Genomic DNA, 15253 nt, shown 5'->3' with positions numbered 1-15253 from the left:
GCGCTCAGGTCTAACAAGAGGAGCGCCGCTGTCTGCCCCGCATCCAGCACCGAACGCAGATGCTCAGTCATAAAGAGCAGAGCAGTTTCGGTGCTGTGTTGTGCTCGAAAACCATTCTGACTCTCGTCTAGAATATTATTACGGGAGAGGTGGGCAGACAAGATGGAATTCACGTGTGCCTCAGTGACCTTAGCGGTCCAAGGCAGGAGGGAGATGGGACGATAATTCTCAGGTAGCAGGGGATCAAGATTGGGCTTCTTCAGAATGGGACTGACCACTGCTTGCTTCCAAGAGGAAGGAACCACGCCCTCAGTGAGTGAGAGATTAATCAATTCCAATATAGGCTCACGACAAAGGGGCGGTAGAAGAGTGACTAGCTCTGGCTTCAACGGATCTAAGGGAGAGCCAGATTTAATTTTGAGGCTGAGAGTGTCAAAGACCTCGACAGACATAGCAGGCAGAGAGGAGAGAGTTTCGTGGACCGTAGCCCTCACATCACAAGGCTCAACCTCGGGCACAGATGACAAAAATCCTCTGTAGATTATCTGCACCTTCTCCACGAAAAAGGATGCCAAACTTTCACAGTGAGAGTCCGTGCAGATTTCAAGCGAGGTTGCCCGTTTTCCCATCAGGTCTTTGAGAACCTTAAAAATTAATTTAGATGGGTTAGGGCTACTAAGAAACTCAGAAGCATAATATGCGGCCCGGGTTTGGCAGATTGCCCTGTGGTAGATTTTAAGCTGGGCAAAATACAACGATTTTAACGTGGAGTCAAAGGATTTCCTCCAAGCCCTCTCAGCTTGTCGACATGTTCTCTTGAGCTCGTCCAGAGTATCGTTATACCATGGGCTGCGCGTTTTGGCGTGACATTTCGACCAGCGCATTGGTATAAGAGAGTCAAGGGAGGTTAGGACCCAGTTACAAAACTGCTCATATCCCTGTTCCACATTCGGCAGATTACCCAAGGGCTGCGCCTCCAAGATCTTAACAAACTCCTCCAGTTTGAGCTTACGCCAGTTTCTTTTAAGGATCAGTCTATCCACAGGTTTAAATTGTGGGTCGTCTAAAGGGAACGACACTTTAACCAACAGATGATCGGTCCAACCTACCACCATCGGGTCAGATGCCCTAGCCCGAACCAGGGTGGTGAAGAAGGGGTCAAGACGATAGTGGACAGCGGTCCGACCGCCATCATAATAACCCCCTACGTTTTTTTCAATTGTGCCCAGTGGGTTGAGGATAGGAAAGTCTGTTCTGCTAGCGAACCTTTGATCTAGGGCATTACCCATCTAGATGTACTTTGATAGATTGTTTGAAAAATTGATGTGCACTGTTGCTGCCGATTGTTTCCAAGAATCTGTGTTCTATAAACCTTCAGGAGGATGAGGGTCACTGGGCACTTCGCCTCTGAGTTGCCTCATTAAGCAAAACAAAATCCACGGACAAGGATCAGGAAGTGAAAAATTCAAGGGTAATGTTCAGAAAGATATTTTTGTGGCCATGTGTTGTGACCTAGTAGCATTTTAATGCCTAGGTGGAGGGTAGAAGTGGACCCGAAAGGGGGAAATTTCACTAGTTAGAAGAAATTTGCTATGGAGTACCGTTTTAAATTTTGCTAGTATTCAACTCCATATATGAAGTTTGTTTAGGATGTGGCATAAGGACCCAGGGAATATATATGCTGCTTTCCCCTATTTTACTTAAATGTTCTCTTCTCATGTTTGGGAGATTAACTTTTAACTGTGACATCCCAGAGAAAGATTGATCTAGATACTTAAATAGCAATCATAAACAAGTGTTAATAACAGAACAGCTTTGGTTCAACAAACATTTTACAGTGAGGTTACTGAAAACCAAGCAAATGGTAAAAAATTGGATGGTAGACTCTGAAAAATGTTGGCTAAGCCAAATGCCACAAGCCTATTTTATTCATCTATTTCTCGGCTGCTGTGTGGTAGAAAAAAATTAATATTTATCACTATCTCAATCAATCAATCATTTGTATAGCGCACTACTCACCCGTGAGGGTCTCAAGGCGCTGAGGGGGGTAGCAGCTACTGCTCGAACAGCCAGGTCTTCAGATGTCTCCTGAAGGTTGGCAGGTCCTGGGTCTGACGCAGATGGGTGGGGAGGGTGTTCCACGTCTTGGCGGCGAGGTAGGAGAAGGATCTGCCGCCGGTTGTGGTTCTGTAAATGCGTGGGAGAGGTCGAGGTCGGCGGAGCGAAGCTGGCAATTCGGGGTGTAGAAGGTGAGACGCTTGTTGGGGTATGCTGGTCCGGCGTTGTGGAGTGCTTTGTGAGCGTGGGTAAGGAGCTTGAAAGTGATCCTCTTGTTGACTGGGAGCCAGTGCAGGTCCTTCAGGTGGGCAGTGATGTGGTAGTGGCGGGGGATGCAGAGGACGAGGCGTGCCGAGGCGTTCTGTATAAGTTGAAGTCTTTTCTGGAGTTTGACCGTGGTTCCAGCGTAGAGGGCGTTGCCGTAGTCCAGTCTGCTGCTGACGAGGGCGTGGGTGACCGTCTTTCTGGTTCCGGTGAGGATCCAGCAGGAGATTTTGCGAAGCATGCCGAGGGTATTGAAGCAGGAGGAGTCGGCGTTGACTTGTTGGGTCATTGAGAGTGATGAGTCCAGGATAAACCTCAGGTTGCGTGCGTGGTCAGTGGGCGTCGGTGCGGCTCCCAGCGCGACCAGGAGCCGGAATCACATTATGATCTCATAATGTGATATAATTTGGTCAACTTAACTAATTCTTTGTAGTGACTTGTGATTATGAATTATGGTAACAGAAATGTCTTATAGAGGGAAAGATTAGTATTTTGAAACAATGGCAGTCTACCAGAAAGCTAAATAGTTATACTTGGACCCTTGGGATGGCAAATTTAACAAAACAAAAACAGTTTTGATCAAAATTGAAAGTCAAATGGAACTACTTAAGGCTGGAAATGTATCCAGCTCTACAAAATTGTTAATGTACTGTTTATATTTTAGAAACCCAACTTTGTCATTTGTCCAATACAAGACAACTTCCAACGAAATGTTAAAGTAATTTAATCATAGCCAAGGAATATTTAGGGGATTCTTATTATCTTATAATGTAGTGATAATTTAAATTGGTTTGTATGTCATTGATTTTTTTATTTATGTTTATGTCACATAGCTGATCATTATTGTTCTCATTATTTTATGTTGTTATGCCTCTTACCTACACTGAGAGAAAATTAGATTTAATATTTCTTTTTTAGGTCTCGCTAGACGAAAGCAAAAGCGAAGCTTTTGCTGTCTATGCGAGACAACTTATGTAGTTACTTTTGGGGGAATGTGGACAGCAGAGTTCCACGCGCTTTTCCTGGCCGAGATTGAACCTCGGGAGCGCGCACGTCGCCGTGCCTCATATTCCCATTCTCAAACAAAGCCACTCTCACGCATGCGCACATACACACACTGCATACACACACGCACACCCCCTTAAACAGACACACGCTGCATACACACACGCACCCCCCCCTTAAACAGACACACGCGCGTACACCCCCACCCTCAACCCCACTCACCGGGCTCCTCTCCCCTTACGCATGGGAAGGCACTGTGGAGCTCTGTGCCAGAAGGAGCGCTGTCTGAAATCACCGCCGCCTCCCACAGCGGCATTGTAGGGAAATTAAAAGTTGCCTCCCCGTAAACACCGCCGCAGGCAGGGAACCTCGGGAGCCTCAGAAATCCCGAGCGCAGCTCCTCTGACGTCAGACGAGGAGCCGCGCTGGGATTGGTGCCGGTGGGGCCATTGCCTAGAAACGGAAGACTCGTCGACGCCGGGCGGGAGGGGCTGCTTCGCTCCTCACCCGGGCAGCCTAACAGCGTGCTGCGCAGTTTTCATTATGGACGCCAGCTTAAGTAATGGCGGCTGCTTCTTTGCATTTGCATTTCTTTTAAATACACTCCCTGCCCGTAATCTGCTTGGACGCTTCCTCCTTTGTTACCTCTCCCTCCTGCATCTACACCCTTCATATGCCTTTGTTTAGTTTTTTTAACCGTAGCGCCGGGCTATAAATTAAAAATGCGCTCCGCCCCTTCCTCCGCTGCATGAACACCTGCAAGGAAGGCGATGCCTTAATTAAAAAAATCTGGTTTCATATTGACATACTTAAATGGCGGCCACGCATCTCATTGCAGTTGGCTCACCAAACTAATTTTATTGAATTTATTTACATGCTAAAAAATTGGCAGCCGCACGTTTTGTTGCTCGTGGTTCACCCAACGATTTTTTTGTATTTTTGTATTTACAGGTTCAATAATGGCAGCCATGCATCTCATTGTGCGCAGTTCACCCAACTCGTTTTTTATGTTTTTTTAATATACATGCTAAATAATGGCGCCCACACGTTTCATTTGTGTGGTGATGATCTAAGCCGTCCCAATGTCTAGTGGTTGTAGGTGGTTCTAGATAGGCGAGAGGAACAGCTATAAGAAGTTGCGTGGAGGGTGAGAAGCAACATTGTGCCAGGCTGACCCTAGTTCGAACAACAGATGTTAAGCCCATCTGCGAGCCCCTGTGGTGGCCAGGCGCTCACGACCGACAACCAGCCTGCCCACATTTCTGGGGCCCAAGCCGCGCAGGTGACTGCAGTTCGCGGTCGTATGACTTATTGTTTCATTAGCTTATGCTTACTGACGCTAGATGTTGTCTGCTGCTACGTTAATATCACTTGGTATTTATCATATATGCAAACATTACTCTGGGGCCGATCAACTGGCTTGTGTTAAATCACATTTAATCAGTCAGCATAATTTCTGAGGCCAGTTGAGTGTTCAATGGTTGCGAATTTCTTAGAACAAACAGTTCGAGCGACTGCTCGCATGCAGTTATTAATTTTAGTTATATTCATTAAAAAGGTATGCTACTCATGCTGCCTTAACCAAACACAGGCTATTGAATAATCACACCAGAAAAGGAACTGAGGTCACCCTGTATATGTGCTATTTTGCATTCACACTTCTGAACACCTGATCAGGATTAGGCTGCAATTTTGGATTAAGGGATGATCCCCCAAATTTAGCAGGTCATCCACCGTCCCTCCAAACGATCATTGAAGCAGCTAATGATGCCTTCACTTTCTTGCTATGAAACAAAAAAGACCCCCATACTTCTCTCTTTATTTATGGTGCTCCCTCTTCAGAGCACGTGAATGACCCTGCTTTCACTGTCGCAATTATGGTGAGGTTTTTTGGTGCTGGCACCGTGGAGTTGCTTACGAGAACCATCATTTCCAATGCAATAGGTGTCATATTTCTGAGAGTTTGAGCTTTTGGCATTGTACATGACAATGCCTTTTATTTATCTGTTTTAAAAACCAACACAAATAAAAAAGGCATTGTCATGTACAATGCCAAAAGCTCAAACTCTCACAAATGCGAGACCTATTGCATTGCAAATGCTTGTTCCATTTCCATTTAAAAAAAATATGCGTACAGAAAAAAAGACTACATTTTCCATCATACATTAATTTATGACTTCGGATTGTAATTTGTTTTAATTACGATTTTTAAATTTAACACAAAACATAAGTAGCGTGTTCAGCATATACATTTGGTGTTTTATGGCATATTTTAAAAACTGGACTACAATTTAATAACAAGCATCTTGATTTTTCTTGATTTTAATCATCCAAATTATTCTATAATAAATGTACTTACTGAAACCAAACTGTGAACCTAGGTAAAGAACAAATCCATAAATTGCTCTTTCTGGCAAAGGTGATGGGGAGTTTTCAACCATAATGTTTTCTGCAACCTAAAAATAAATAAAACGAATTATGCACACAAGTAAAAAGGTATAGGCACAATTTTTTTTAGGGTAATGCAAAATAAGAAGTTATGATAAAAAGCTTACTTGCAGTACTTGTTCTGCAAGTATGCTGCAAAAGAAACCAACCCTTGCAACCATCTGATGTCTCAAAATTTCCTAAATGTTCACAATTAAATAGGGTACAATATGCATACTTCTCTGCATATTACGTACATAATCCATCAGGATTCTAAAGAAGTACTTGCAGACAGCTCAAAAAAGCAGACGAATGAAGCCGGAGGAAGACACAAAGGTGTAACAGTGTAGTGGAGTACCAGTTTATCTGCAACAATGCTCGATACTGACGTGGCTAAAGATGCCATGTTTTAAATATAGATCTAACATTAAGACCTGCATATCAATAAGGTTTCACATGCTTTGGAGGCCTTTTCTCTGGATACTTCAGAAAGAAGTCTGGAGCCCGTATTAGTGGTAGGGGCTATCTTTCACAATTGATATTCAAAGTCCTCAAGTGCTATTGCTCTCCAGGTGTCCCTGAACCAGGTTACTGCTAGGTTTAAAGAGGGTGACCTGTCAATGAATAGAAGGTGACAGTAGATTTAGAGCTCACATACAGTATGAAACTGTAATCATATACAGTAATGTCTAGTCACAGCTATGTCTTTAAAAAGGAAATGTGTCTACACATGGAGAAAGTAGGGTAGGTAGAATGGTGAATACCAAAACAAACCAGAAGGCTCCAGCAACTATTTGACCAAGCATATGACCAAAAGCCGTTTTATAGCACTTAAGTGTTAATGGATAATGCAAATTACATGGGCACCTAGAGACACTATTTAACTATGGGGCTGGGTTTGTCAGCTATTGACTATCCTCAGAAACCTTAGGGGTTCAGTCTCTTACTATTTGTAGAGTGCCCGGTGAACAGATCAAATGTACCAGGCAGCATGTTACAATGCATCATAGGTGCTAAGTCTGCCTTCTGATCGAGTTTCTCAGCAACACTTCATGCAATCAGGGGCAACGGTTAACTCAATGGGTTCGAGCAAACAAATCACTCATGTTTTGACACCTATCACGTTTTTGCTTGTGCTTATAAAGAGAGCGTTTTAATCCATTCTTGAGAACAGAATTCCGAATTTATTGTATTCAGATAAACAGCTTTATTTTAGATGAACAGCCAACATGTGTTTTGCCCCTTGTTAGCATGCAGGTGTGGGGCTTTTCCAAAGCTAAGATAAACAAGAAAATGCCAACGGTTGCTAGTTTCCTTATTTCCTGGGGATATCTTAGTAATCATGTTTCAAACACTCCTTCTCAAGTATTAATGGGATCTTCTCTATTTTGTTGATACAAATGACAGGATTCTTTTTAAAATTTTAAAAAGCAGCAAGAATGATAATATATTGACTAAAATCTGGCTGCTAGACTACTGGGCAAAGTAGAGTGGGTTCATAGAGGTATGAGAGGACAGCTTATATACGTCTCCCCTGTCACTGGAGCAACGCTGGCTGTCTGGGACTCCATTGCCACTCCACTGTGAATTCCAGATTTGAAGGTCGAAAGATTATTTATGCCTACAAGACTTTTACTTTGAGGGCAACTTAAAGTATTTTAAGGAGGTCAACCACGAATAAGAGATCCCCAAGACGCAACATCTTCAATGCTTCCAAATCCAGCATTGAGTTAAACAGAGCAATATTAAAGCAAGTGCCACTAGAACACTCGCACACTTTGAAAGATTACTCCAGAGTTTCACATCAATAAAGCATCTGGTGTCATGAATTTATAGCATACTCAACACTCCAATAACTAGATAAAAACCATACTTCCAACTGCAGTGGGAGAAAAAACTTAACATAACATTTGACCCTAAAAAATGACATGAGATAGTTCTTCGTTCCAATAACTTTGCCCGCCAAGCATGAGTGTGAAAATTCTATAAAAGATGATTTCACTGGCATTTCACCCCAGCCCGCTTCCACACCATCAAGCCCACCTACTACGACACTTGTTGGAGGGATTTGGAGAAAGAGAGTCTCTATGCACATTGTGAGGGCAGCCTTACACCTATGTCATTTTTGGGAAAACATTTTCTTGCGATCTCAAAGACCCAAGGTGAGGGTGTGGACAAACTTCTTGGGCTAGATCTGCTTGACAGACGATCAGATGGTCCTGAGTTATTTTATCATCCTCTGAGGTCCCAGTAGAGGGAGATCTCAGATTAGAAAAACTATGATTTGAAGGCATCCTTTATGTTCGGTTCTGGAGGTGTAGACTCACTCAAAGCCCCAGCAATCCCTCAATACCTATACTGGTGAACAGAGATTGACTTGCTTCCAGCTGTAGGAATCTGGGGGAAACAGGGAAGATAAGTGAGAGAAAGAGAACCACGCAGAACTGGTGATCACTCTTCAGGATGGAATCATCTCAGTCAAGGGAGGGCACAACTCTATCTTAATAATACACAGACAGTAAAGTCTGAACCGGCTGCAAGAAGAGGGCAACAGGTAAGTATATTTTATAAGCTGGTGGAACAAAGTGATGTACATATGGATTTACAGGAGATCAATTTTTGTGGCCAGTGTAGCTTCGATGAGCGACGATCCAACCTGGAATACATCTGAGAGCCCCTGCTGTAAGCACAAGGGGCTGTAAGCACAAAGGACAGAACCTATAACAAAAAAAGAGAGGCAGCACACAATAGGACATGTGTAAGGAAATGCCTCACCATTCCCAAAGTTTTGGACTGATGCTGATGGTTTTTGGACTTTAAGAGTGCACTGAGCCATGCCAAACAGGCCTCAGTGCTAGTGCTCTGACTCTTTAAATGTGTATGACTGATTGGATTACCAAAAATTGGAATAAGGTAACTTACTTATAAGCCACTTACCAGGGGCACCCAGGGCCTGTAAGTTAAAGTGTCCCTTGTGACTTTAAATCATGACGTGTTCCTTTTAGTGATCAATCTTGCAATAGTGGATTTTATAACTTAATTTTTAATATTAATTCCATGAATTATCAAAATTTCGTTTCTAGTGTGATATTACTATGTTATGTTAAATACATTCTAAACTCAGTGTGACGTTTCTTCTTTAGAAAGATTTTTTTGTGTGATTCTACGGAGCTCTGTTTGGCGCACCATAACTAAATTATGGCTTGTACATATTAGCAAGCAATTTTGCAATAGAGGGTTTTATTACTGCCCTTTTTAAGTTTGCCTCCATAAATGGATATTTTGCTTCTAGTCTGATAGAACTATGTTCTGTTTAACCCATTTTAACTATAGTGCGACTTCCCATTTCAAGAAATTATTATGAAATTAAGGAGGCTATCTTCATAAGTAAGTAAGTAAAAGAAGTAAGTGTTTTACCCAACTAGTGAATAATTGCTCAATTAATTAATTGCGGGTTTCTAACGCGCTAGAATCGACTCCCGAAGGAGTATCTCTGCGCTATAGACCGCTGGGGAACCCGTCCTGGTTTTCCTTGTGAGATTGTCCCTACTGGGTATCTACAAGGTGAAACAAGGCATCCCCGGCGTATGTGTGGGGCCGTTGTGGAGATGAGGCAAGCTAATGCCCAGAGTTGCCGAGTGTGATCCCTAGTTAGAGTAGGCACTGAGGTGAGAATTATCGAGTCCGGTGACCCTGGTCCAAGACCCTGCCACGTCGGGAATTGAACCCTGGTCCCGGGCCGTCCTCTGCTCCCGGGTCTGCCGCCTCTAACCAGTGAGCCACACCACTCCATATTGGGGCGATTATGCTGATGGTGGTGCATCGATTTTGATCGTGGCAATGATTTTAATTCATTGTGCTAAATAACATTTACTTTACTGAAGGGCTTGGGCGAGGACCTGTATGCTATCTGCTTAGGAGAGTCTAGGGGGAAAAACTACATGGGAACAAAAGTCACACTCGGGCAGAATGTCTGTGGAAAATTCAGTCTCTGCACCCCTTTGTAACATATATATCTTGCCTGATTGGGTGCTAAGTGCCCTCTGGTAAATAACGGTAGAGCCTATGCTCTTTTGCGCCTGCATAGCGTTTGCTCAAATAGGCTGCTACTAAAAACAAAAAGACTTCATACTTATCATCCCATCCCTCGGCAAAAAGGGAGGAAGTGACATGCTTGTGGAGTCAAATGAGTGTCTCTTGCTTTTCAAATCCGTAGCAGGTCCAGTAATAAGATTGTGAATCTTTAAAACGTTAATGGTATTCATGGGCTGTTGGTTTAGCCCTATGAATGAATATCTGTTTCATTATCCTAGATAGAGCTGCTAGTATTGTACATGAAATTGGCGTGAAGTCCTTTGGTGGCATTTACTTTTTGGGGTTATCGCAACCCTGGGGGATGTTATTCATCTATTCATTCATTTCAGGCAGCTTTGCCATACTGCGTGCCTCGATTGGGAATGTTGAAACGTGCTCCAAGTGCTATCCTCCAGTTTGCTCTAGAGGTTGTAACTGAGCCATAGTGTGATCAGCCTCATCTGAAGTTATCTCTGTTCTTGGGAACATGTAATGAATTAAAAGCAACTTTGCCTGATTTTGGAACATTTTAATTGGCTTTGGCCATGGTTAAATGAGCTTACGTTATGTTGTGTTATTTTTATATAGCGCAAATCACCACTGGTCTTTAAGCGCTTCTAGAGAAAGAATGGGTCACTAGCGTAAGAAGGTCTAGTGGTAGCGAAGGCGGCACTTAAACCGATGTCAATGTCTCTCTAAACAGGTAGGTCTTTAACACCTTCAGCGCGGCGTGAATTTTCGCGCTGTGCTGAAGGTTCTAATGAGCCAACGGGCTCATGACGGAACGGTTCCGTCATGAGCACAGCTCAACCGACGCTCATGACGGAACCGTTCCGTCATGAGCATCGAAGGGGTTAAAAGCTTTCTAAAGGAAAGCAGAACAGATTCCTTTCGCAGGTTCTCCGGTAGATCATTCCAGATCTGTGGAAGGAGGACCGAGAATGCTTTGCCCCCTTTGGTTTTAAGACTGGGAGAGGCTAGCCTACAGGCCTCGGAAGAACGTAGAGCCCGTCCGGAAATGTACTTTTTCACTCGATCTTTTATATATTTTGGTGCATCCCCATGAATAGCCTCGTGGGCTATACAAAGACTCTTAAATTGCACGCGCTGTTCAATGGGCAGCCAGTGCAATTTATGTAGTAATGGGGTGGCTTGCGTTCTCCTAGGGAGCCTAAAAATGAGCTTGGCCGCATAATTTTTTACAACTTGCAATCTCCTGAGGAACTTCTGGGGAATGCCCAAATAGAGGGCATTGCCATAATCCAGCCGAGAGATGACAGTGGCGGAAACAATTGATTGCATGCAGAAGTAGAGAGGAGAGGCACAAGTCTCCGCAGTTGCCTAACTAAGCCCGTGCAGATACCCACGACCGAAGAGTCCCCTTCTCAGTATGTGCTGCCTATTGTGAACAGGCCTTTCTGGGACCTAGATATAGGGTTACCTCAGCCTCTAGGAGTATTGCATTCAATAATTCGATGTAGCTTTGCCTGCTGTGTTGATACTGAAATTGGCTATCAGCCCAATCTCGAGTCCACTGAAGTCATTATAACTCAGCATTGGTGTAACACCTTTTCTTGGGTTTTCTCAGCCGGTATTGGACTGGTTAATAACAGGTTGTGTTGCCTGTGGTGAGCTCGTTTAAATTGGCTCTGAACATTTTTTAATGGCTTTTGTGCCCCATTCTCAAGTCAAATCTAGGTGTTGTGACATATCCTTTGTGCGATCCACATCTTTGGATTCAGACCTTGATGACTTTGGAGTCAGGAATTGGCTTGAGCTTGTTTAAATGAGCTTTGAGTCGCATTAGTAGGAGTGACTGTCTGGGCCTTGCTGGGACTCGCTCCAAATGACCCCCAAGGATGGTGGCACAAGCATCAAAATCCCTTACTCTCTTTCATTTGCTTCATTCCACATACACGTGCTGCGTGCCACACAATCATAGGGATACGAATGAAGTCCCATGTGGCTGACTTATACAATAGTAAAATACTTCCACGCAGCATCCATACACTTATCGATCCATACAATAACACCTTAAAAACTTAAGTGTACTCCAAATTTACATCGGGAAATTGGCCAACCCAGCTCCCCCACACCATGCGCAAGGATACCCTTGGGGGTCCTAGTGCGCTTTACAAATACACACAACATAACATTAAGTACGACAAGAAAACAATTTCTACTCTCACACCACCGGAACTCATGCTCTTCAAACCAAGTATGCCTGCTGTTGGAAGCAGTACAATACAGCAACTATCAGGGTGCAATAGCCCCCCTCAGGACTCTGGGCCTCAATGCATTGCACAATGCTGCATCAACGGTCACTAAGCCCATGTGCCCCCCATAAACACGCTCAACTTCATCACGGATGTTGAACGTTAAGTATTTCCAGTCTAAAGAGATGGTATACGCAACAAAGTGACATTTACGCACTGTGTCTAGAAAAGGCAGACAGTCAACCCTCCTAAATCCTGTGGGATACTACGATAGTCTATGGAACGTGGTCTTACCTCCCACCACCGACCAGACCGCCTCTAAAAACTCTGTAAATCCTTCATAGTTTGCGATTCTCTATTTAAATCAACGAAAGGAGGAAGCGAATAAGCGCATGAATTGTAAAGATCTGCCAGTTTAAAGAGCTGTACTAAAAGGATTTGATTGGCTGTTTAAGGTGTCTGTCCTGGCCTATGAATCCTGCGATTGGTTTAGTAATGGACCAACCCGGAAAAAAGACCTACCCGTACCAAAATAAACCTGCCACTTCCGCCCCGTCAGAGAAGACACCAGAAATAGTCGTGTCCCCCAGAAACTATTCCCGGTTGTGTGTACGGAGTTTTTGTATGTCTAATATTCGTTTCTGGTCACAGAGAACGTGGCGCTGGAACAGACGACTCGTTAGGAGTTTCGATGAATGATGTCCCACCGGCGAAGTGATCTCGTTGCTCTTAGCTCGGTGTGCTGCTACTTCTGTCTGCTCGTACCGAGGCACAGAATGATTGATTCCCATGAGGGGGAGGAGTTAAGAAAAAAAGTCTCATGTTGGCGCGGTGGGGTACTAAGACATTAAACCAATTGCGCGATAAGACGGACAAGTCCAGAGCAGTAGGGGGTAAGCAAACAACGAGGGCTAGACAACAGTGATCACGAATATGCGTGTGTATGCTGTTAGCCAAACGCCCGTGGAACACTCACATAAATGAACAAGACAGAAATAATCACTGTCAGAAAGACATGCTAAACTTACAATAAGTGCAAGGAGATGATGTGGCCTATTTTTATGTGTTATTTATATAGCGCGGACTTTACCCGAAGGTATCGGAGCGCTTCACAATAGGAACAGAACTGATACATGAGAACTTACAAGTGAACAAATTACAAAACCAAACGTTACATTACATGAGGCAAAAGTGACAATCGTGAGCGAACAAAATATAAGAGGTAGCAAACGGTGCATTACAGGAGGAAAAAGTGACATGTGCAAGTTACAAAAGCGTACAAAGTACAAGTAGAGGTATAATACTGCAATAAAAGGCAGACACTCAAGCACAAGAACAAACGTTACGTAGACAATGGTGGCACTTGTGCAAGTATCAAAAGCAAACAAAATGTAAGAGGTAGCAAACTGTGTTACAAGAGAAAAGTGACGTGTGCAAGTTACAAAAGAGTACCAAACACAGGTAGAAGGATAATACTACAATAAGTGGTAGACACTCAGGCACAAGTACAAACATTACATAGGCAGTGGTGGCAATTGTGCAAGTATCTAAAGCAAACAAAATGTGAGAGGTAGCATACAGTGTGTTACAACAAAAAAGTGACGTGTGCATGTTACAAACGAGTACCAAACACGGGTAAAAGGCTGTTATGTCAGCGCTTTGCTCTGTTTGACTTTACTTTAAGCTGTATTCACAGCAGCCGCAGTGCTGTGCAGCATGTCTAAACAAACATTGGCAAAGGCAATAGATTTTGAATGAGTGAAATCTATTGGCTTTGCCAATGATTGTTCATATCTGTGCTCTGAGGACATAGACACATAATTCACGAATGGTTTATAAAAATGCATAAAATGTGTCTTGCAAAGGCCCAGGGCCTCGAGGAGCCTCCAGGAGGAGTCAACACAGGGTCTGTGGGATCGACGCTCGAAGGATGAGGGTTGATGACAGAGATGAACCCCCCCATCCCCTCTGACTCACGAGGCCTCACGGCGCCTGGAGTTGAAGCCTCCGCTTCGAGGCGCCCCAGGGGCTGCAGCTCTTCCTGGCTGCAGCAACAGAGGACGTCACTTCCGGAGGTAGTGAGTGTAGATCTGCGTATGCGCTGAACTCGGGTTGGGAGTTTGAGAAAAGATCGAATGTTAACAACTGCGCATGCGCACACCTTAAGCTACTAATTGGGATCGAGACTGACGTGATTGGTCTGCGCATGCGCAGAGGGACCCATGTGCTACCCTGGCACTGCCCATCGGGGTCTGCGCATGCGCAGAGGGACCTGTGTGCTACCCTGACAACTGACCCCTGACCCCGGGTTTACTGCAGACAGAGCAGGATCTAGGTGCAGGGGTGAGTGCAGCGTCATCACTGTTTGTGTTTATGGGATTTCACGAGCACCAGAGAGAGCTGAACCAGACCCAGGCTGAGGGGTGTCACTGGACACCCGGGAGGGGGGGCAGAGGGGAAGGGTTCTATGGGGCCCCCTGGGGGGGAGGGGCAGGAGGTGAAGGATTCTATTTATTTATTTATTTGTGCGTTTTTATATAGCGCAGACTTTACCCGAAGGTGTCAGAGCGCTTCACAATAGGAACAGAACTGATACATGAGAACATTACAAGTGAACAAAATACAAAAGCAAACGTTACATTAAATGAAGCAAAAAGACAATCGTGAGCCAACGAAATACAAGAGGTAGCAAACAGTGCAATACAAAAGTCACAATCGTGAACCAACAAAATAAAAGAGGTAGCCTAACGGCCAGAGCTGCTGACTTTGGGGAACCAGGTTCCGGGTTCGAGCCTCGGCTTGGGAGGGAGGGGTGGGGTGAGCAGACCACCAGACAAGATTTTGTGTGTGAAAAAGGCCGCTTTATTGAAACAGGTGCACATTAACAAATTTAAAACCTCGGCCAACGCCTTACAAAACTAGACCTCACTAAATAATAACTTCCTTAAATTCCACACCCCACCCCCACCCCTAAAACGTCATTGACCCCGCCCCCACCCGAACATTACATCATTACAAAATCCAACAATGCAAAACCCCCGCATAAACATTTCAACTTATCAACCCTCCAAACCATAAAACAAACTCCACCGTTTGCTCTCAAACCCCTCTTGGTCCCCCAACCTATGTATCCATCCCCACACGTCATCATGCCCAATTCCCCCTGCCGAATGCGCCAACCAATTAAAAACCAACCACAAACTTGCCAA

General features: G+C 44.2%; 1 protein-coding gene across 1 annotated transcript in view; it reads right to left on the bottom strand.

The window, feature by feature from the left end:
* Positions 1-14155, bottom strand: part of PIGP (phosphatidylinositol glycan anchor biosynthesis class P) — a 109766-nt gene extending 95611 nt beyond the window's left edge. Inside the window, exons 1-2 of the mRNA XM_078656870.1 lie at positions 14022-14155; positions 5687-5783 (exon numbers count right to left, since the gene is read on the bottom strand). Of these exons, the coding sequence (XP_078512996.1) occupies positions 5687-5768 (82 nt within the window). The 5' untranslated portion in view covers positions 5769-5783; positions 14022-14155. The remainder of the gene's footprint in view (positions 1-5686; positions 5784-14021) is intronic.
* Positions 14156-15253: the final 1098 nt, after the last annotated feature.

The sequence above is a fragment of the Lissotriton helveticus genome, chromosome 8 (assembly GCF_964261635.1).
Source record: "Lissotriton helveticus chromosome 8, aLisHel1.1, whole genome shotgun sequence".
NCBI classification, from domain to species: domain Eukaryota; kingdom Metazoa; phylum Chordata; class Amphibia; order Caudata; family Salamandridae; genus Lissotriton; species Lissotriton helveticus.
Note: the sequence above shows the minus strand (reverse complement) of the source record. Positions and strands in the feature narration are given on the sequence as shown.